This window comes from Cherax quadricarinatus, chromosome 72 (genome assembly GCF_038502225.1).
Source record: "Cherax quadricarinatus isolate ZL_2023a chromosome 72, ASM3850222v1, whole genome shotgun sequence".
Lineage (NCBI taxonomy): Eukaryota > Metazoa > Arthropoda > Malacostraca > Decapoda > Parastacidae > Cherax > Cherax quadricarinatus.
The window spans coordinates 5,279,032-5,301,478 of NC_091363.1; the positions used below are offsets into that span (position 1 = coordinate 5,279,032).

Here is a 22,447-nt window from a genome sequence, read left to right on the forward strand (position 1 = left end):
ACTAGGAAGACACGACTTGTTTGCAGGTAGTTTTTGAACTGGGTTACATAGGGTCGCCTGGTAATTGCTTGTTTATAGTTGCAGGGGGTTGAATCTCGGCTCCTGGCCCAGCCTCTCCTCTGGCCGCTACTGGGCTTACTCCACTCCACTGGTGAACCCTATTATACCTATTATTAAATTGTCGTTATATTTAGTGGGAGGCACTCAACCCATAAGGGTCATACAGCATTTAGGGGAGTGGGAGGTAATCAGATTTAATCCAAGGAAGCAGAGGGCAGTTCCAGTTTCTATTTAAGCTATGCATGGCTCCTGCTTCTACCACTGGTCACTCGACCAGTGATTAAACACTCACCGTGGTTGGTCTTGTGGGTCACATAACCAAATACTGGTGCAAGGGTCAGTCGCATGACCCAGTGACCCAAGGATAGATTGCAGGCAAAGTGTGTCAAGATTTAATTTCAAAGGGTAAAACTGAGGCTTTTAACAAATACAGTAATTCGCATAACAGCTCAATATGTTTCCCATGTTATGGATGTTTTTTTTATTTATTAACACATCGGCTGTCTCCCACAAAGGCAGGGTGGCCTGAAAAAGAAAAACTTTCGTCATCATTCACTCCATCACTGTCTTGCCAGAGACACTCTTGTACTACAGTTATAAAACTGCAACGTTAACACCCCTCCTTCAGAGTGTAGACACTGTACTTCCCATCTCCAAGACTCAAGTCCAGCCTTCTGGTTTCCCTGACTCTTCATAAATGTTACCTTGCTCACACTCCAACAGTACATCAAGTCCTAAAAACCACTTGTCTCCATTTGCTCCTATCTAACATGCTCACGCTTTCATTTCCAACAAAGCGGGGTAGGAGTCGGCCTCCTAGGCCAATCCCTACCCCGCATTCTCTCCATTACAGATTTATACACTCAATCTATTTCGTTCCATCCTCTCTACATGTCCAAACCACCTCAACAACCCCTCCTCAGCCCTCTGGATAATAGTTTTGGTAATCCCGCACCTCCTAATTTCCAAACTACGAATTCTCTGCATTAGTATATTCACACCACACATTGCCCTCAGACATGACATCTCCACTGCCTCCAGCCTTCTCCTCGTTGCAACATTCACCCCTCATGCTTCACACCCATATAAGAACGTTGGTATAACTATACTCTCGTACATTCCCCCTCAGATGTGTTCTTTACAAGTTCTTTGTCCATCTCCACACTATCCTTTTTAATATCAACTAACTCTAATAATGTTTTCTGCATGAGTTGTAGAGAACTGTTTTTATTTCACTCTTTAATTGTTTATTTTCCTTATTCAGTTTGTCTAAGTCTTTCCTGCCTTACTTGGGTTTGTTTCAGTTTCACTGATATATCAGTCAAACCATCCATTTTCTCTTTACTAGTGTTATTTAGTGTTTGGGTATGTCCATGCTTTGACCTACTACTGTCAACCATTTTGTAATGAAAGGCTCTTCTAATGTTTAGCTTTACTTCTGCCAATGTTTAAAATTTTACCTTAAAATCTGCATAAAATCCCTTTAACTTAGTCTTTTTACATGTTATGTATATCACAAAATATATATTGCTATATTTCCTTCAAAACAAGAGGTAGAAATCAGCCCATGGTTGTATTGATAAAGCCACTGGTTGGCGAAATATCTACAAATAAAAATCCCCAGATGTTGCACGTGTCTAATTCTTAAAGCAGAAATCACCCTTTATTCTCTCAGTAGACAATGTGTGTTTCCACCATGACTATGACTGGATGTGTGTGTCATTCATCTCTGCATAACCAAGAGGTGCTAATTTTTGATGGCAGAAGTATGAGGGTGAGTGCAAGTGCAATATATCAAGTTTTAGCTAAGAAAGTTATATAGTAGTCTGCACTTGGATCATGACAGGATCACTGAGTAATAATAATAATAATATTCTCATATGATAATTGCCACAAATTTATTAATGAAAAGTTGCAATGAGTTTAATAGTATGACACAGTTATGTATTAATCATTTCTACATTTCAGGCACTGCTATGGAACCATCTCTGATCAATTGAAGCATCAGATTTTTTGTTATATAAAATTTACTGCATGAAAACCTGCTCCAATGCAAACAAGTGTAATATGCACATGTACAAACTTAAAAAAAAAGTATACAAGAAAAATAAAATACTTTCATATGAATTTTATTCAGAGAAATTATACACTAGTTTAAACAGGACAAAGTGAAACTCAAAAGTAAAAGAATTGCCCCCAAATAGACATTTATTTGGCTTCTCCAGGAACCAAGTTACTGTACAATTGGTCAGCCAAAACTAGCCCAGAGTAGTTTAGAAAAGTGTAAAATACAAGAGACGAAGACTGCAACTGAGAGCAAGTTATTACATGCTACACTATGAGCAAACCAGGTATTCACAATGATTTTATAGAGCCAACACCATTCTTATTCTAAAACAAGATTTCTTCTTGAAGAGTCAACTGAAACTGAAGTAAAAAAAAAATTCAAGGCAAAGAACTGAATTATAAGTATGTGAAAATTTAAAACTGACAATACCTGTATGTTACACACAAGACATCTAAAAATCTGAATGCAGCTTATTCAAACACACAAATTAGTGATTATAGTACATTCACTGTAACTTATTCATTAGCTGCTTATGAAGGAGAGCATAGACATCACTATTTAAATGATGCACCGAAATGCACCCCTCATCCATCAGAGTGCAGGCACTGCACTTCCCACCTCCTTAACAAAATGTTCAACTTTCTGTGAATTTATTTATAAATATTATCCTGCTCACATTCTAACAATAATTCAAACATGCTCGCACACATCTGCTGGATGCTCAAGCCCCGATCTCTCAAAACCACCTTTGTACCAACCTTCCATTTTTTATATACATACTGTATTAGAAATCAGCCATTTCCCCATCAAGGCAGTGACACATCTGCCTTGTTACAAGTAAGGAAGATAAGAATACAGATTTCTAGAAAGAAAAATAACTGAACTTGTCAAATAAGTTATCAGGGCAAAGAAGAGAAGGCTAGATTAAAAAAAAAATCTTAAGAAAAAAAAAAACGAAATCTGAGGCAAACAAATTTATCATTTTTATATACTACGTACAAATATACACAAATAATCTCCAAAAAACTAAAGTTAAGGGACATTATAAAAGAGAAGAAACCTGATGCACTGAGTCTAACTGCAAAAATCTACAGCAGCATTCATGGAAAATTATTTTCAAGAAGAGCAAAAATAGTAGAGAAATGAATATTATAAATATTGGTAAAAGAGACACTGCAAGTTACAGAAATTAAAGCAAAAAGTTCAAGTACAATAATATCAAGATTTTAGTGGCAGAACTCCAAAGTTAAGCTATAAAAACTCCCAATAATAAATGCATTAAAACCCACTGTTAAACACCACAAAGAAGAGAGAAGAATTTGAAAAGATAAATGAGGAGCTGCACTTTAGTAAAAATTGAATGTGAAAAGGTAAAATCAATTGTAAACAGGGATTTTGGCCATCAAGAAATAGACTGGGCTGCCTTAGAGGTTGGAGTTGTAAACAGTCAGCCAAATTTCTAAAAGTAATGACATGTTTTATATGCAGGTGCTGACATTTTAAAAGTGATACAGTCAGAGAAAGCAACATACAGTCATTACTACAATTAGTATCTGCCAGAAAAGAGGAAGAAATTCTTAAAACAAATTACTTGAAGACATTTTGGAAAGAAACAATCTTGTTTTATTGGAAAGACCTTATGCTACTAAATATTCAGAGGCAAAAGACAAACAGGAATGACTAGATTATCAGAAAAAAAATATTGTGATATTTACAGTTTTTCTAAGACACAAATAGAACAAGATACTATAAGAGCAGAAATATTTATATTACACAGACTTCAGCAACATATGAAAAAGTAAACTGAACAGTTAATTCAAAAGCAAAAAAAAAAATGATAACACAGTAAAGAATGGTTTAACAGGTGCTCAAAAGTTTTATATAAAAAAAAAAAGGGGAGAGAGAAATGCCGTGGGATCTATGAATGAAGTATGCCAATCTAGAGATTGTAATTTATATAAATGACTTACTGTACTAAAAGAAATATAAATTATTTCACTGCAGATTATTCACTCATCCAAGAAAATCTGATAATAAAAATAAATACATTTCTACAAAAAGACAACAAATTTAGAAAATGGAATGAATGATGGATGACAGAATTTGAAAGATAAATGCCATATAAAAGAAACTGCAAAAGGACTTTGATAGGCTACAAGGATGATTGAGGAAATACCATAGCTAACTAAAAGATAAACCCTAGCAAATGAAAAAAAAAAAAAACTTTTGTTGTAAGGTACATTTCTGTCCTAGACCCCATCTCAATCTGTGGGCACCCTGAAGGCCCTCAGAAGAAAATTGCTTCTGGTTGAAAGGAAGACTTCAGTGACACAGGCCCCACAGATTCAGGTGGGCCCATGAATTCAGGTGGCCTTACAGATTCAGGTAATGGTAATGATACTAAGTATGTCCCCAAAGAAAACATAAGCAGAATAATATCAACAGCAAATGTTAGGCTGGTATGACAACCAAAATGGTTGCTTTCAGTAATTTAAATGAAGATTCTATCAAAGAAACTAGAGAAAGTTCAAAGGTGTGCATCCAGAAGAGTGTCAGAGCTGAGAAGATTGAGCCAAGAAATTGCATGAGCCAGCTTGTCTTGGAGTGCAAGACAGGTGGTATAATAATGACCTATAAATTACTCTGGGAATAGTCACAGCTGCAAGGTCTGACTTCTTACTATAGAATGATTCAGAATATGGGGACAAGACTACAAACTGAACACCCAACTGAGAAAGAGATGTCATGAAACCCAATGCCTGACAGAAAAGACTCTACATTGAATAAGAGCTTGACACCTCAAAGGCATTAACTAATATTGTATTAACTAAGTATCTAATGGTGTTGGACATGAATAAATATATAAATGAGGTTGTGTTCAAGGTGTCACAATTGCCACTTACTGCAAATTGAGTAATGAACAGGGTTATCTTAGTTAAAGAGCTGTTTGCCAAGTTTTTTGTACCATATTGGCCTTTTCCCACCAAGAGAGCATGACAAGAAACAGCAAATGTGGTAAAAACAAATTAGTTAAGTAACTTGACTACATCAAATATTTCATGAAGTGCACAATAAGAAAAGGTGGCATACACTAATAACACATTACATCTAAGAAATAAATCATTAGTTATTCCAAGTACTTGATGCAAATATATACAAATACATATCAATGTAGCATGAAAATATGAAATATGCTTTATATACAGATGATTAATGAGGCCTGAGAAAATTCATTCTATTGTTAATAAGGTGTATAATTTCAAAGAAAATTATTAAACTGAAGTTATTATGCTTTTAATAAGAGAAGTGTCTCCAATAACAAAGAAATCTAACAAAACTTAGTGCACAATGTACACTTCATATGCACCAAACTGTATATTACAAATAAATACAGCACTGTAATACAATACATGCAATTAAACTTACATGTAAATAAACTGCTTCTTCAAAATATTAAAAGAATGTTTCTCAAATGATACATTGCCTTTGACAATACAATACCAACATCTGGAGTGCAATTCAAACATTCAAAACAAACGCCAATAGTCGAGTTTTGATTATCCAAAACAGTGACTAAATGAGAATTGATTAACCAAGTTGGTTGTGACTTCAAAGCTTGAGCTGCAATTTGCACTTTGCCCATTTTAACACAGGTTGGTGCAATTTTCAAACTTTATCCTTCCAAATTCTTCCCTCCAGACTAGCATTGTCATTTTTTTTTTTTTATTAGAAAAAATTAATTTTAGTTATGTTACACTGTATGGATACATTAGTTATAAAAATATAAAGCACAGGAAACTTGAATACCTGTATACAATATGTTTATATGATGTAGGTTTGTGTGTGCAGGATGTATATGATGGTCAGGATGTGGGGAAAATACAGATATAGTAACTATAGTATATACTGTGTGCTGATGAACAAGGAGTGTGCACGTACAAGATAATGCTCATACTGTACAATGTATTGTACATTTTCACACAGAGTCATTCACATAAACCAACAGTATATGCACATACTCTCTTAAATACGTACATACATTTTACATTTATTCTACAGATACAATTTTTAAAATACTGACTTTCCCGCCTAAGCAGGGTGATCCAAAGAAGGAAATACATTCACCATCACTCATTCTCGAGCATAATACATTGCAATATATGAAATACCAAGATTAAAATTTACTGAACCTTTTTTTTTTGAGGCAAAGACTTTGGATAATCAATACTCGACAGTATACCATGGGATCACATGTATAAACAAGAAGGTAATCCCTTGGTTGCTACTAAAACCTTTGTGTTTGTAGAAGTTAATCCCTCGGTTGCTGCTAAAACCTTTGTGACTGTAGAAGTTACTGAATCTATCTTGTTATTTATCTAGCAGTATAACAGCAGAAATATAAAGTGAGTAAAGTGTTGAAAAATAATACCGAGATTCTAGTACATACTACATGTGGGGGCTAACTATAATGTTCCTGAAGTGCACACACACATTTAAAAAAAAAATATTAAAACAAAATTCCTTTGAGCACTGTAAACTCTTATATAAAAATCACATTTGGTAACCAATTTAGCTTTATACATGGGTAAATGGGAGAGACATCATCATGCCCTGGCAGAACAATAAGTCCATATTTCAGGGAAAAAAAGATTACTTCTGGATGTATGGTATATAACATACTAACCATTCTGGTATGCTCTTGACTCTCTTGCTTGACAACTAAGTCAAACTTATTAACCCAATTCCTCACAAGGAGGATACATGAGTTTCTAAGGCATGACGTTACGTGTATGTATTATACAGTGGACCCCCGGTTTACGATATTATTTCATTCCAGAAGTATGTTCAGGTGCCATTACTGAACGAATTTGTTCCCATAAGGAATATTGTGAATTAGATTAGTCCATTTCAGACCCCCAAACATACACGTACAAACGCATTTACATAAATACACTTATAAATTGGTTGCATTGGGAGTTGATCGTAAACCGGGGGTCCACTGTATATCTTACGAATGAGAAATGGGCTGAATGATAAAAATTTTAGTTGCTATTCTCTTCCTATACATAATACACAGAAATGTAAAAAAATGCTGTCCAGATAATGGATAATTTTTTAGTAAATGTAGTGCAAATCATATTTTTTTAATGAGAATTATTCACAAATTTTAAATGTTTGATGATATGTTTTAAATGTATATAAAATCCAGAATGACTACAAATCATAACATACTATGCCACTCTTCTGTTATATGACCCACATAATTTCAGCATCTCATAAAATAATATAAACTAGACTGTTTTAGGTGTTAATGATCTTGAATCACTAATCCAAGAACAGTATCCCAACTTACCAGATTTGTATCCATTGTAATGCATCAATATCTTATGATAAAGGCTCAGGTATAACTTAAATTTAAGAATCCCTTTTATGAGTGCAAGCCTCACATATAATAAAAATTACTGCCTGCAAAGCTGTATTATCTTGTTTTATGTCCCCATCTACTGTATGTAAGTGTTCCTAAATATTAATAACACATTTTTCTTTTCAAACATTTAGCTACAGTAACTTGTTTAATGTTTAAAAGTCACATTTTGCCAATAACAACATTAATTATACACAATTTTTTAAAGAACTGTACAGTACTCCTGAACTGAAATATTGAAAGAAGCTTTACCAAAGTTCTGGAATTAACAACTCTTCAATAAACTATTCAACAAATTTAAAAAAAAAATAACACATCAAACACAGAAGTTTATTTTTTCTCCATATGTTGGCTGAACAGGCATAATTTTTTTATTCTATTAACAACCATCTCTTAGAAGCTGGGATTTCATAAAATGAACTTAAGCTGAGATTTTTATTTCGATGGGAAAGAGAGGGAAGAGAGAAGAAAGGGTAAATAAGCAACGATGAGGAAATATAGAAGCAAAAGCAGCAGCCGAAAGCTCATACCTTAATAAAACATGAGATCATTTTCAATTTACTGTACATTAGGATAACACTACAATATCTTTCCTAATTCCTTGCCTGGCTTATAATTATTGTGTGCCACTTCAGTTTTACAGCCCAATAAAATACTGTACACAAGCTCTGAATAATTTTTCCCCCCCCTGAAATAACCTGTGACAAGTTTAGATGAAGGTATCTTTCTCCCTGGTTAATCACAAAACAAAGAAATATTTAGTTGCAAAAAAATCATATTTTTTTTTTTGCACTGAATAACCAACCAACTACTTGCGTAGACCAGTTACTCATCAGCATTAGCACGAACAGGGCCATGTTCTTCTTCCCATTCTCTCAGGACGCCATCCAAGTTGTAACGTTTTCGATATGTTACGAAGAAGCTGCGTACATGATTTTCAGTTTTATTGCCCACTATTTCTGCAATTGCTTTAAAGTCTTTCCCAAAATAACGAACAGCTGAAAAAATAGAAAAAATAAATTAAGAAGCAAGCATATGAAATACAGTACTATTTAAATTCTTTGATTAAGTGTTTAATATGTATGTATGTATGTATGTATGTATGTATGTATGTATGTATGTATGTATGTGTGTGTGTGTGTGTGTGTGTGTGTGTGTGTGTGTGTGTGTGTGTGTGTGTGTGTGTGTGTGATTACTTTTTTATAGTTACAGGATCAAAATTATGCTCAGAGTGCATGACTGATCACCAATTTGTAAATAGATTGAACATTAAAATGGTATAAAATACCGACAGGTTGTTAGGTAAGACACATATGCAACAGTTAGGTATCTTTATTTTGAAACGTTTCGCCTACACAGACTTTGGAACAATGCTCTTCTCCAGACTGAGGGACTGACCACCTCAAATCTTTAAGGGTGATGGACTGATTACATCGTTTTCAAGTCTCTTCTGCTTCTATCAACTTTTCTGTACTTGACTGAAGAAGCCTGCTGTGTAGGCGAAACGTTTCAAAATAAAGATACCTAACTGTTGCATATGTGTCTTACCTAACAATTTGTAAATAACAAAAAGGCACAATACCGTGACTGGAACGATACACAAATAACCCGCACATCAAAGAGAGAAGCTTACGACGACGTTTCTTGAACCATTTACAAAATCACTTTGTAAATGGTCCAAGTCGGACCGAAACGTTGTCGTAAGCTTCTCTCTTTTATGTGCAGGTTATTTGTACACCTATTTGTACTTGCATGAGCCATGCTATGCTCACTGCAAGAGTACCTTACTGTGTCACTTTCAATACCTCATTTTGGATATCATTGTAGGTATTTGTCACTTTTGTAAAGAAATACTTTCTAATATATTTTATGATGGAGTGAATGACGATGGCAGTTTTTCTTTTTCAGGCCACCCTGCCTTAGTGGAAAACGGCCAATGTGTTAATAAAAAGAAATATATATATATTTTATGATCTCTTTGTTGAGGGTGCCAAGAAAATTTCCTTACCAATTTTTTTTTATCCTTTTAGGAACTTATTTGTGGTTATTCTAATTCTTTTTTCTCTCTATCAAAATGCATATTTCCTAGCCCTTTAAATGAGTTACCTGAGTAACCACTATTATCTTGTCTAGTTTTAATTAGTTACCATGTACTAGGATTGGTATGCCCGAAATGCCCCAGCATGATAGTGGCTGTCTTTGTACTTAGCAAACCAAAACTGTAATTGCACACTGTAACCTTTACAAAGAAATAAATCTTTATCTTTTACAGTAAATTTTTTTTTTTATATAAACAGAAGCTGTTTAATTTTAGTCCATGACATTTAAAAAAGTTGCCCTATCATTAGGCACTTCATGTATTTGCTGACACTAAAGTAACATCAGCATAAACACTGGTTTAAACTGGAATTAAAGTTCTCCCTCCACCATTATCTGCTTGACATTGTACATTCCTTTACATCTTAACCAAGTTTACCACTACATTTCTCTTACTATCATTGGCACTGATTTCAGTCATTGGTAAGCCTTCAGTTACATACTAAACAATAATTTGAATACAACAATGGTGTGCCTTGTCAAGTATTTACCAGTCACCCATTCAGTGGACATAGCAAGCCTTCACCATTCTTTGCACTCACTGACTCATACTGAGTTACAGCTTAATTTTTTACCTCATCGGCCATCTCCCATCAAGACAGGGAGATAAAAAAAAAACCACATTCATCATCATTAAATCAATTGGAATATTTTCAAGTGTGTTGACATCATAATTCAGATGTCTCTCCAAGAAAAATATACCCAGCCATTCTTTAGAGTGCAGGCCATGTCCTTCCTGTCTTCAAGACTCAACTCCAACTAATCTGTTTCCTTAAATCCATTCATATAGTATGTTACTCTGCATACACTTCAACAACAAGTTAAACATTTAAAACCACTTATCCCCACTTGCTCCAATCTTGCATGCTCACTCAGACCTGCTGGATGCTCAAGCCCCTAAGCACTCAAAACCTCCTTTACCCCATCCTTTCAACGGTTCCTAGGACAACCCCCAATATTCCTGCCTTCAAATCCCAGATTTAAACACCTCGCTGCAATGCTCAAAGCCCATGCCTCATACTCATATAAATATGTTGTTACTGCTATACTTTGGTACATTCCCTTTTGCCTTCATACAAAACCTTTCTAGAATTCTGCAGATCCCTCAACACACTACCAATCTTTTATCTCCCCTTTATCTATATACTCTATAACTCACCTAACTATTTTTTTAGGCCCATCTGCTTACATGTCCACTCCCAAATATATCAATACGTACATCTATTTTTCCACACTACCTCCTCCAATCTGATAACCAATCTTTCAATGCCTAGACTTTTTTTTTTGTTGCCCTTATCATTCTGCTCTTTTATATGTTCACTTTTAAATTCTCTTTTACATACCCTCCTAAATTCATCCACCAATATTTGAAATTTATCATCAGAATCTCCCAAAAGAACTGAGTCATCAGCAAAGAGCTTCTGTAACAACTCCCACTTCATATCACAGTCATCATCTTGTAATCCTGCACTTCTTCCCAACACCCTATATCTCACCTCTTTTACAAACTCACCTATAAACATGTTAAACAATCAAGGTAACAACATGCATCTTAAAGTCCCTTAACCAGGAGATAGTTCTTTCCTCTCTCTTACATGCCCTAACATGAATCTCATTCTCTATATAAAAACTTTCTATCACCTATTCCATACATGTGCAATTTCTGTTGCATTGCTGTTCTTATTCATCCTATCATTTAAATATAATAATGGGATTAAGAGTCACTATTACAAACTAAGATGGGGTACATAGGTCCATCCTACTGGGCAAGAATTTAGTGAACAAACTAAGTTTCTGTGACAGTCAGCGTGAACATGAATTACTAATTATCCAAAACACAATTTCTTACCATGCAGTAGTAAATGCAGTTCATAGCATCCCCCAATGTATTATGTAAAGCAACAAAATATTATTCATGCCCAGTGACAGCTCGTCAAAAAACAGAATGGGGTGGGGGGGGGTTAGATTGCGTGACTGCAGCTCCTCACTGCCAGATGTAACGCCAGTAATACCTATACTATTGTACTACATCAAACTTCTATTTTTAATCATTTTTTATCTCGTCTGAACAAAAAAATAAAAAATACCCTTATAAATACATTAAAAACAACATACAACAGATTTTTCCTGTAATATATTTGTCAGTTGCAAATTATTTAAGCATAAGGTTGATGAAGTTATACATCTGGCAGTGAGCATCTGGGTGGACTGCAGCTCTGCAGCTCCTATGGATGAGCCGCCACTATTTATGCCACTTACCTTGTACTGCCAAAAGAAGTTCCTCTTGGGACCACTTAGCCTTGGGAGGTCCTGCCTGTGCTGGTGGACGGTACGGAGTTATTCCATCGTCTGCTATTTTACTTCGCACACTGCTGATCTGTGCTTTGTTGCTTTGCACCTGAAATGAGAAAAAAATAAAGCATTGGATTACATAATTTAGTTATTTGAAAATTCTCTAAACTGAGTCTGGTTTAGTGTGTGTGTGAAAGATGGTTAAAGAGTATGGTCACTTGAGTAATCAGTGTTTGAGAGATGGTACAATAAAAAGTACTGTCATGGGATTAATCAGTCTTTGAGAAATAGTACAATAAAGAGTATAGTCACTGGATTAATCAGTCTTTGAGAGATGGTACAATAAAGAGTATGGTCACTGAGTTAATCAGTCTTTGAGATGGTACAATAAGAACATAGTGACTCCCTCTAGATACAAACAGGAACACTTGAAATATTCCATTAACAAAAAGATTATTAACCCTTTTAGGGTCGACAGGCCCTCTCAGAGACTTGTTCTCAGGGTCACCCAAATTTCAAAAAAAAAAAAAAAAAAAAATTTTTTTCTTATGAAAAGATAGAGAATCTTTTCCCAATCATAATGACACCAAAAGTATGAAATTTTATGGAAAAGTTACGGAATTATGCTCTCACGAAGTTAGCAGTCTTGACGATGTTTACGCATCGGCGATTTTGCCCAATTTGAGCCCTATTTTCGGCCAATTCCACTGTACTAATCGACAAAAATCATGAATATTTCGCTAGAACTCCATTTTTTCTATCGAATGAGTGCAAGAAGCTACCCATTTACCGATTTCAACTATCCAATACAGTGGTCAGAATTTAGGAATTTTGCCAATTTCACACAAATTTCAAAAGATGCCAATTTCCAAATAGGGTCGAGAATAAACAATAAAGACATTCCTGGCACTAAAATGACATTTCCTCTGTTCATTAGTCACGTCCCAACACCCCTCTTACATTCTTTGGCTTTCCGCTTTGAATTTTTATTCTCACAAAAAATAGAAGATTTGCTATTATGCAGACTACTGCATTAGTGTAAAAAATGGTATAAATAATATCGGCGTACTTGTGATAGAATATTAGACTCATCAGTTGACGTGTATTAGACGCTTAGCATGATTTGTTTACTTTTGAACTTGGTAAAAATCGAACATTTCTGCTACTTTGAGCTCAATTTCAAGGTACAGTGGACCCCCGCATAACGATTACCTCCGAATGTGACCAATTATGTAAGTGTATTTATGTAAGTGCGTTTGTACGTGTATGTTTGGGGGTCTGAAATGGACTAATCTACTTCACAATATTTCTTATGGGAACAAATTCGGTCAGTACTGGCACCTGAACATACTTCTGGAGTGAAAAAATATCGTTAACCGGGGGTCCACTGTACTTTTCATGGTAAAATCAGTCAAAATCATCTTCCATTCTATACAATGAGACCAGGAAAACTAGAATACAACAATAAATACCATACGAAAATACAGTGGAAAGTTGCTGTTTTAATCCAAAAACACGGTCAGTTTTTTTTTCTCATTACGCACTGTGTGCTGCAGGATTTTTTTTATACTGCGCACACTGACCACATAGACCCATTCTTTCATATGTAGGCCTACCAGCTTTCTCTCACTAGATTTGAGGGCGCTAGAATTTAGGCGTACTAGTACGTCAAAAACCCTGGTGCGTAAGCTGTACTAGTACGGCCGAAACCCTGAAAGAGTTAAATGTTGTACTTTCTTCACACATGATCCAATCACACATCTTCGAAAACTACACGAGATGAAAAAACTGACCTGGCGTTTAAGAGCGATGACCTCATTCTCCATGTGACGCAGCAGCTGTTGGCCAGGGGTGAGTGTTCCAGGGGGACCAGGAGGACCAGACGATACCATAGCCATCAAATCCTGAACATAATGAAAATAAAAACCTGCACACAAGTTGCTTAATAAATAATGGAATGGGCATGGGTTTGAACCCATGGCCAGCGAGTCCAAAGAATCACAAGCCAGTGCATTAATCACTCGGCCAGCTGGCTAGATAATTAGGTCATAAAAAAGAAATACAGTGAACTGTGTTGTGGGTAACTTTAAAAAATAGGTTTGACAAGTAAGTGAGTGGGTGTGGGTGGGTGTGAGTTGGACTTGCCTAGTATGAGCCAGTAGGCCTGCAGCACTCTCCTACTGTCTTATGTTTTTATGAATGGGTTTCAGTCTTAATGCACATCATTTTAAATATGTAAAAAAGAGTCCTGCATGTTCAGTCTTCCTTTTTTCTTCAAGATGGGGAAGAGTAGTGGGTGAGGAGATTGTCTTTATCTAGGGAACTGAAGCTATTCTTTCCTTCCTTGGATCAAACCTACTACCTCTCAATCCTATGGCACTGTATAACCCTTTAGGGTTTAGCAGTTCCCTATATACAGTATGTATGTATGTACCTAACAAAAGAATACTGTACTTTAAAACAGATTAGGAACCCAAAATGCAAGGAAGTGTCTTAGAGAGGCAGAGGTTGGATAATCAGTAGCCAGGAAGCTCAAGATAATCAGTGTTTGCTGTCACTGTTCAATGTATGGCAAAGCGATGTTACTGAGTTAATATAAACATTTATACTGTACATAAAGGAAGGAATGTCATCTTTACTACACTCACAAGATGTGACTCAAATCAATAGTTAACAGCTTGATTTAAAGTGCCAATCCAGAAAATATGCGTACCCCATTTTTTGTCAGTTGAATCATCAACCAATATACTGAAACTTAATTTAACTTTTCAGCGGATTATTATTATAATCAAAACTAAGCTCTAAAACCACCAGGGCAATACAGCTCTGATTTTTTCACTTTAAGTAAGTGGCAACCTCTACTGTCAAAGCCAATCCAATAGTGTATGTACAAGTCATTAATATACTGTACAGTATAAGTGTTCTTTCAAAACTTTTAATATGTGAAGGTTAATGAAATGTTTAAGGTACTACTTGTGGCCACCCCTTCAGGAAAGTTCTAATTAACAATTAAAATATCAATGATATACATATGCACAAAAAATTTTTTATTATTTTAATTTTGTATGGCCTATACACATATGGAAAACAGTGACCTACTCACAGTACAAGGGATAAAATGAGACCTAACATCCACCTATTTTATTGGCTCTGTATCCACTACTCAAGACCTAGAGAGAATTATTATTATTATTATTATTATTATTAAATTATAGGGAAGTGCTAAACCTATTCAAGTCATACAGTGTCTGGGGAACACGAGGCAATCAGGAATGATCAGAGAACAAGGAAGGTAGTTTCACAGAAGCAGCAGTTACTAATACACTATAGTAAGTGAATAGGTAGAATTACTCAATAAGTGGAGCAATGATTAATACTTCCTGGGCAAGGTAAGAGTATGACCTTTAAAGACGATTATGTAAGATCTGAAGGATAAAAGGTCAAACTTTTCAATCACAGTTTTATGGGGAAACTGACCGTGTAAGGCACTTGCCTAATATAAAAAGTTACATGAGCCTGCCAGCTAAGATAACAACATTTTTTACATGAATAGTGTTGCCAGCTGCATAGAGAAGATATACTCTTTCCTGGGAAATTTTTCATACACTAAATTTTCATAAATCATTTGAGTTTGAAAAATACAGGGACTACAGCTATAGCTGGCTGCACAAGTTTAAGAAGTCATGGTATTCATCAGGTTCATTCATCTGGAAAAATAGCATCTGCAGATCATGTTGTTGCCAATAAATATTTGGATGAATTTACTCGTGTGTAAGGAACTCTTAAGCAAATATATAATGCTGTTAAGAGCATTATTCTAGAGAGACAATGTACAAAATTCTCTTTTTTTTTTTTTGCTATGAGGAACTTATGGCTGAAATCAATGACAAAATTCTCCTTATGTTCCATCTTCCTTTTGCTACTACTCAATAATGAGACGACATACAAGTCACATCTTTTCAAAAACACATACGTGCAGAAGTCATCCCTTCAACCCTTTATCCTCTTCTTAAAATATATATTATAAAATATAAAATCTCTTTCTAAACACACTGAAATATAAACCCCTAACTGTCATTTACGAACTTTCTATCTATGCTCTGTACAACATTCTCTTCCACAATCCTTCCACTTGATTCCAAACACCAACACATGTATGGGTGTGATGCAGGGGTTTTAAATGTTACAGTGATGAGGAAGTAGTGAGGAGGAAGCAGGAGGCAAAGGAGATGTCATGTTTGAAGGCAATATGTGGTGTGAATATTATGCAGAGTATCTGGAGTTAGGAGATTAGGAGTATGCATGGGTTTTAAATGTTGCAGTGAAGAGGCAGGAGGCAATGGAGATGTCATGTTTGAGGGGCTATATGTGGTGTGAATATTGTGTATTGTATTCTGAATTAGGAGATTAGGAGATATGGAGTTACTGAGGTGGTTTGTTCATTTAGAAGAGGGAAAAAAAAAAAAAAGACTAGGAGGGCATATAAATCAGGTTGTGGAGGGAAGAAGGGATACAAGTCATCCTAATAAATATTAGAAGGAGGGGGTAAAGGAGGTTTTGAGTGCTAGGGTCTTGGACATCCAACAGGCTTGTATGAGCGTGTTAGATGTAAGTGAATGGAGGAAAGCGGATTTTATAATCTTAAGTGTTGAAGTGTGAGCATGGTAACTTTTGTGAAGGGATTCAAGAAAACCAGTTAGCCAGGCTCGAGTTCTGGAGGTGGGAAGTACAGTGCCTGCACAGTGAAAAAGGGATCATCTAAACTGTCATATCAGCACTCTTCTGGCAGAGTGATTGAATGAATGACAGTGAAAGTGTTGTCCTCTTTGTCAGGTCACCCTACATCAGTGGAAGATAGCCAATGAGGTAAAAAACTAATAATACAGTAATAGCATAATCCAATTATGTACTGAACCTACATTGGTCATACAGCACTGACCCAAAATCCCTAATAACTTGCTTAACACCTCCCAAAAAATCCCTCTCCTCTTAGGTTATACGAAAATCATCTTTCTCACAACCCATTTTTTTCTAACACCAGAATGAATTTAAATATTTATTCCTGCTCTCTCATTTCTAAGTGTTAATTTATTATCATTACAATCCTTCAATTCTCATTTTCTAAGACACGTCTGATTTAATTCCCTTCACATTTATCCACAGGATTAAACTACAAACTGAAAATTGCTGTAAAGTGAATCATAGCCTTTTTTTTAACTTTCAAATGCATGTAAAAGCCTGATAACATGTTTACACTATCATATATTAAGTGAACAATAGTGCTAGGTCTAAAAAATGCATCTACAGGACACATTACTTACCTTAAAATATTTTCATATCTAGCTTATAGTGAGTGGTGAATATATTTTTTGTAGGAAGTCTGAATCAAGAATGGGTATAACTGAAAACCATTGTATTAATGAAATGCTGTAAAATGGAGCATGCCTGTATATTATAGTGCACTATGCATATTTAGTAAGGTTAGGGCAGGAGGCAAAGTCACATTCTAAGGCAAAATTTATAATCTACATGCCAGGTTATTGTTACACTCACTGGGAGGGGGGCCACTAAACTCTCAGTGGTCATAAAGCACCTGGAAAAATGGAAAGCAATCAAGTTCAATCCAAGGAAAGGGAGGTCAAGTTCAATTCCTTAGATTAAGAGCACATCAGCAATCTCAAGGCACCATCTTGGAGAGGTGCCTTAATACTTTTGAGTGTATGTATATACTGTATATCAATACATGCCTAATATAACTCAACTTGTTTGATTGACTTGTCATAGTAGACATGACTTACTGTTTTATACATATTACAGAAATACATAGTACAAAGCAGTTATTTGTAATAAGAGACATTTTTTAGGCTAAAAATCAAGGAATTATTTCAATATTTATTTGTCTGTGTTTCGGTGACAAATTTCACCATCGTCAGGACTGTAATAGAATGTATAATGTAAAATTACTGATACAGAATTTACAAATTTATAATTTATTATTAATACAGTACATTACAAATGTAAATAAAAATAACGTATATGAAGTTATTAAACTCAGCAGTTTCAAACATGCGACGATATACTGCCACGACCTCAACAAGGTCAACAAAAGACTTTGATAACATGTTTCTACATACAATGAAATAGATCTGCCTAAAATTAGAACTCTAAAAAGACATAAAAACAAAAAAAGTGAAATAGCAATTCCATTTTACTATTTAGTATACGGTATAAATTAAAAGATGTCAGATTATTAAACTCTGGTTTGCTGACACTCACAGGTAAAATTACCATATTCAAATTCTAAGGTAAAAGTTTTGATAAGATATATTACTGCAAAATTTTTCAACAATAATTTGTCCTTTTTCCCCACATTCATTATTACCTAGTCCCACTCCCCCAAAGAAATATAAACAGGTTTCCATAAGATACTCTAGTATATTCAGTAATTCTAATTCTCATATTGCAGGAAGTACTGCCCCAAATCCAACAAAAGCAATAGGGGCTTTATTTGTCAATACCGTTGATATACTATCATTACTGTCATTAGTCAGTTATGACGGTTGGTGGAGCTGTGTCCCCTATGACTCCTCAGAATCACATCGTCTGCATTCGGCCAGCAGTAACAGTCTAGTTGATCAGACCCTGATCCACCACAAGGCCTGGTCTCAGACCGAGCCGCGGGGGCGTTGACCCCCAAAACCCTCTCTAGGTATACTTCAGGTATGCCTGAGTGGCCGCTGCTCAGTTGAATAGCTGCTACTGCTGGAAGCAAGATGTAGCTTGGCAGATCATTATCTTTCTCCATATTATACACTACCAGAGGAAGTGTCAGTATTATTCCAACCCTCCATCACTTCCCACCAAACCCACAACATACATACATGTATTTATAAAAAAGAAAGTACCAATAGGGCATGAATTATGAATATGCATTACAGTATTTTCGTTTACTTTGTAGATAATGAAACAGAAGCCCTTTTAATAAATCTGTATATCATATAGTAAGATGCTGCTAAAATTTAATATATTAAACATGTAATATGTATGTACAAAGATCTTCATTACCTCATTTTTTTTAACACGCTGGCCATCTCCAACTGAGGCAGGGTGACCCAAAAAAAAAAAGAAACACTTTTACCATCATTCACACTATCACTGTCTTGCCAGAGGTGCATAGATATAACAGATCAAATGTCCCTCAAAATATCTTATATAAACATTGTTGTATGTTTCTCCAATGAGAAGCAATCCATCAGCTCTGATATCATTTTCTCTAAAAACATGTTGAACAAAACAAATATTTAGACCTAGGCTTTTATAACTGTTTTCCAATAAAATGAACTAGCCATTGCTACACATTAATTTTTTCATTCAAAGAGTAAAACACTTTTTTTTTAATATTTCAAATGAAAATGTAATAAATGCTGACAACAAAATAATGAAGAAAAGTGTTCACTAGATGAATTCAGGAACCCATTAATTTGCTAATAAAAACTGCTATTTAATAAAGCCTAATCTTTAGCTTCTGTATATTTAGTAATTTCTTAAAAAAATTAAGGAAAACTTGTAAAAAAAAATCCTTAATTGTTGTACTTTACTGCATACAGTAATTGATTTTTATTACACAGCAATATTTATGGTCTCAAGTGGAATACGTATATCCAAACAAAAATTTAATGTACAACTTGCCACATTAGAATTAAAATTTCTATTCACAACGAACAAATTGGAAATAAATCTTCACACATTTTGAACTTTCCAGGACTGCTACCAACCCTTCAGTACAAGAGAGGAAGAAAGCCAAGAGTCAGACCAGGCAGAGAGGTGAGGAGACAGCAATGGTCAGATTTGTTATACAGTGGTACCTCGGGATATGAACAGCTCAAAACTCGAACATTTATGTAAGTGCATTTATGTAAGTGTTATTGTAAGTGTATTTTTTGGGGGTATAAAACGGATTAATCTGATTTACATTATTCCTTATGGGAACAAATTCATTTGGTATTGGCACTCGAACAGCCTTCTGGAATGAAAAAAATTCTTATCCTGAAGTACCACTGTATAATGTTTGAAATCAATTTTCTAAACAAGGTCAAACAAGTTCCTAAGACTATCAATTGATTTTAGAGGTTTTAAAAATGTGACTAAAACCTAAGCCATATGAACTGAATGCCCTACAGCACTTAAGATATGCATAACAGGTGACAGTAATTTATATACACTATTTATGAATAATATAGAACACCAGTCACAAATCCTAAACTAAAAATGTACTGTAATTATAATTATTTTATGTGTTAGCCTCATCACTTTCATAATCCTAAAAAAAAATTTTTTATCTTTCAACTTAATAATCAAAGCAAAGGGATCTTCAGTCAATCTCTCAAATTTAGTAAGACCAGACAAAACTATTTCTATTGCATTTACATACTTTTATGTAAATGTGTGAGCAGGGTAATAATTTGTGAAGGGATTCAGGGACACCGGTTAGCTGGACTTGAGTCCTGGAGGTGGGGAATACATGTACAGTGCCTGCACTTTCAATAGAGGTTTGGGATATTTGCTGTTCAGAGTAACATCTAAACTGTCATAGATGCACGCCTCTGCAAAGACAGTGATAGTGTGAATGATGGTGAAAGTATTTCTATTTCTTTTTGGCAGAAGGGGGGGGGGGAGTCAACCTGCCTCAGTGGGAGACGGCTAGCACGTTAATAAAAAAATAATACAGGTATAATAATTTTCATTAAGAATAATTTTAATAGCATCATATTTTTGTTTCTCAAAATTCTGAAATGAATACTAGTACATACATACTTAAAAAAATTTAAATCACAGAAAGAGCTATATATGTTGAAAATATTTTCCAGAACCATCCACAGGTAAAATACAGGAAGGATATATTTTGGTGCTACAGAATCTATCAGAATAATCACTACATTTGAACAAAATTGAGGCAAAGTTATATTTCTTACAAATATTTAGGAATTTTAATACACCTGACAACATTATCACTTTGAAGTCTACATTTTCCAGGTCTCTGTATAAGTAATAAATAAGTCTTCCATATCTATTGATCAAACATCATAACAGACGTCCTAGATGAAAACTGAAGTCGAATGAACCAAAGAAAAGTGTAGGCAAGCACTGAAAGCATGCTCCATGCTGTAGTAACATCTTCAATGATAGGTACTGCCACGTCAAACCTTCACAAACATAAAATCTCCCTTGGGCATATTGAAAATATGCAGTTCAAAAGAAGGGGTGTGTCTTTAGGCTAAAAATGAAGGTAGAACCATCTTCAGATTTATCTATTTGTCAATGTCTCTGAAACTTTTCACTCTCATCAGGACTGCAATAAAATGTATAAAAAAAGATCAAATTATTGATGGAGATTTGCACAGACTACATTAATACTTTGCATCAGAAAAAATATAAGAGACAACGGATACACTCACATGAAGGTGTTATCTTTAGCAACTCCAAGAATGAATTCAAGAGATACTGTATAGAAATTGAAGAAATGTAATGTGGCTAATGTGTTCCAAATTCATAAGCTAATGCTAAATGAAATTTTGAAATACGTATTATGATCCTAAGAAGTTGGAAGAAATGTAACAACAGACTCAAATCTGTGGCCTGGTGCTGACCAAATACACACTATCACAGGGTCAAAGATATTCAAAATTTCTAGTACAAAGCATGCCCAAATTGTTCAGTGGATAGCACGACTATGTTGGCCAAATGACACAAGATCAGTGCCACACTACTGCTTTTTTTTTTTTTTTACAATTAAGAATGACCTATAGCTGAGCATGTAGCATCACTGGTTGGTAACTAAAGGTCCCTGGCTTAGATTCCTGGGCAGAAAAAGGTATATGGACAAATCTATGTAAACCCATTGCTTCAGCTCATCTAGCAGTGAACAGGTGCTGTATGGTTGTTAATTGATTGTTGTGAATCACAGCATTGTTAAATGCTAATAAAGAAGACAATGTCATCAAGAGCCTCGATGAGAGATGCCCAGCATGCTAAAATATACATATGTAACAAAAAAAGGCACAATACCGTGACTGGAACGATACACAAATAACCCGCACCTAGCTCCCTTGCAGTGCTCCCCTTTCTTTGTATTTGACTGGCTCCTCCTCCTTAATTCCCCACTACCACCACTATCACTACTACTACTACTACTACCACAACCACTACCTCTTCCTGCCTATATATAGCCGTCCTCCTCCCCTTCTGGTTAGTGTGACTTTGTAAATGGTCCAAGTCAGACCGAAACATCGTCGTAAGCTCCTCTCTTCTATGTGCGGGTTATTTATGTATACATATGTATAGTAATTAAACTCATGTAAAATTAATCCAACTATTTCTCAAACATACTTTACTGAGATCCCAAAACCAATTTGGATCCTACAGCATTATGTTTGATGTGCCCTGAATTCTAGTGTTGGTTTGAACAACAGGTTTTAGCCTCAACCATTCCATTTCTTCCAGCTTGC

The 22,447-nt window shown here is 35.1% G+C and overlaps 1 protein-coding gene across 3 annotated transcripts in view; it reads right to left on the reverse strand.

The window, feature by feature from the left end:
- Positions 1 to 2,173: 2,173 nt before the first annotated feature.
- The window catches only part of LOC128701439 (REST corepressor 1), a 90,157-nt gene continuing 69,883 nt past the window's right edge, over positions 2,174 to 22,447 (reverse strand). For 2 of the 3 annotated variants that reach the window (XR_011394020.1, XR_011394021.1), the window contains one exon: positions 17,884 to 21,291. Coding sequence is in view for 1 of the 3 variants with exons in the window: in XM_070100317.1 (XP_069956418.1) it covers positions 8,379 to 8,551; positions 11,910 to 12,048; positions 13,736 to 13,846 (423 nt within the window). In the remaining 2 variants the exon portion in view is untranslated. Of the gene's footprint in view, positions 8,552 to 11,909; positions 12,049 to 13,735; positions 13,847 to 17,883; positions 21,292 to 22,447 lie in introns of those variants that run through there. The other variant, XM_070100317.1, reaches the window with a different exon arrangement.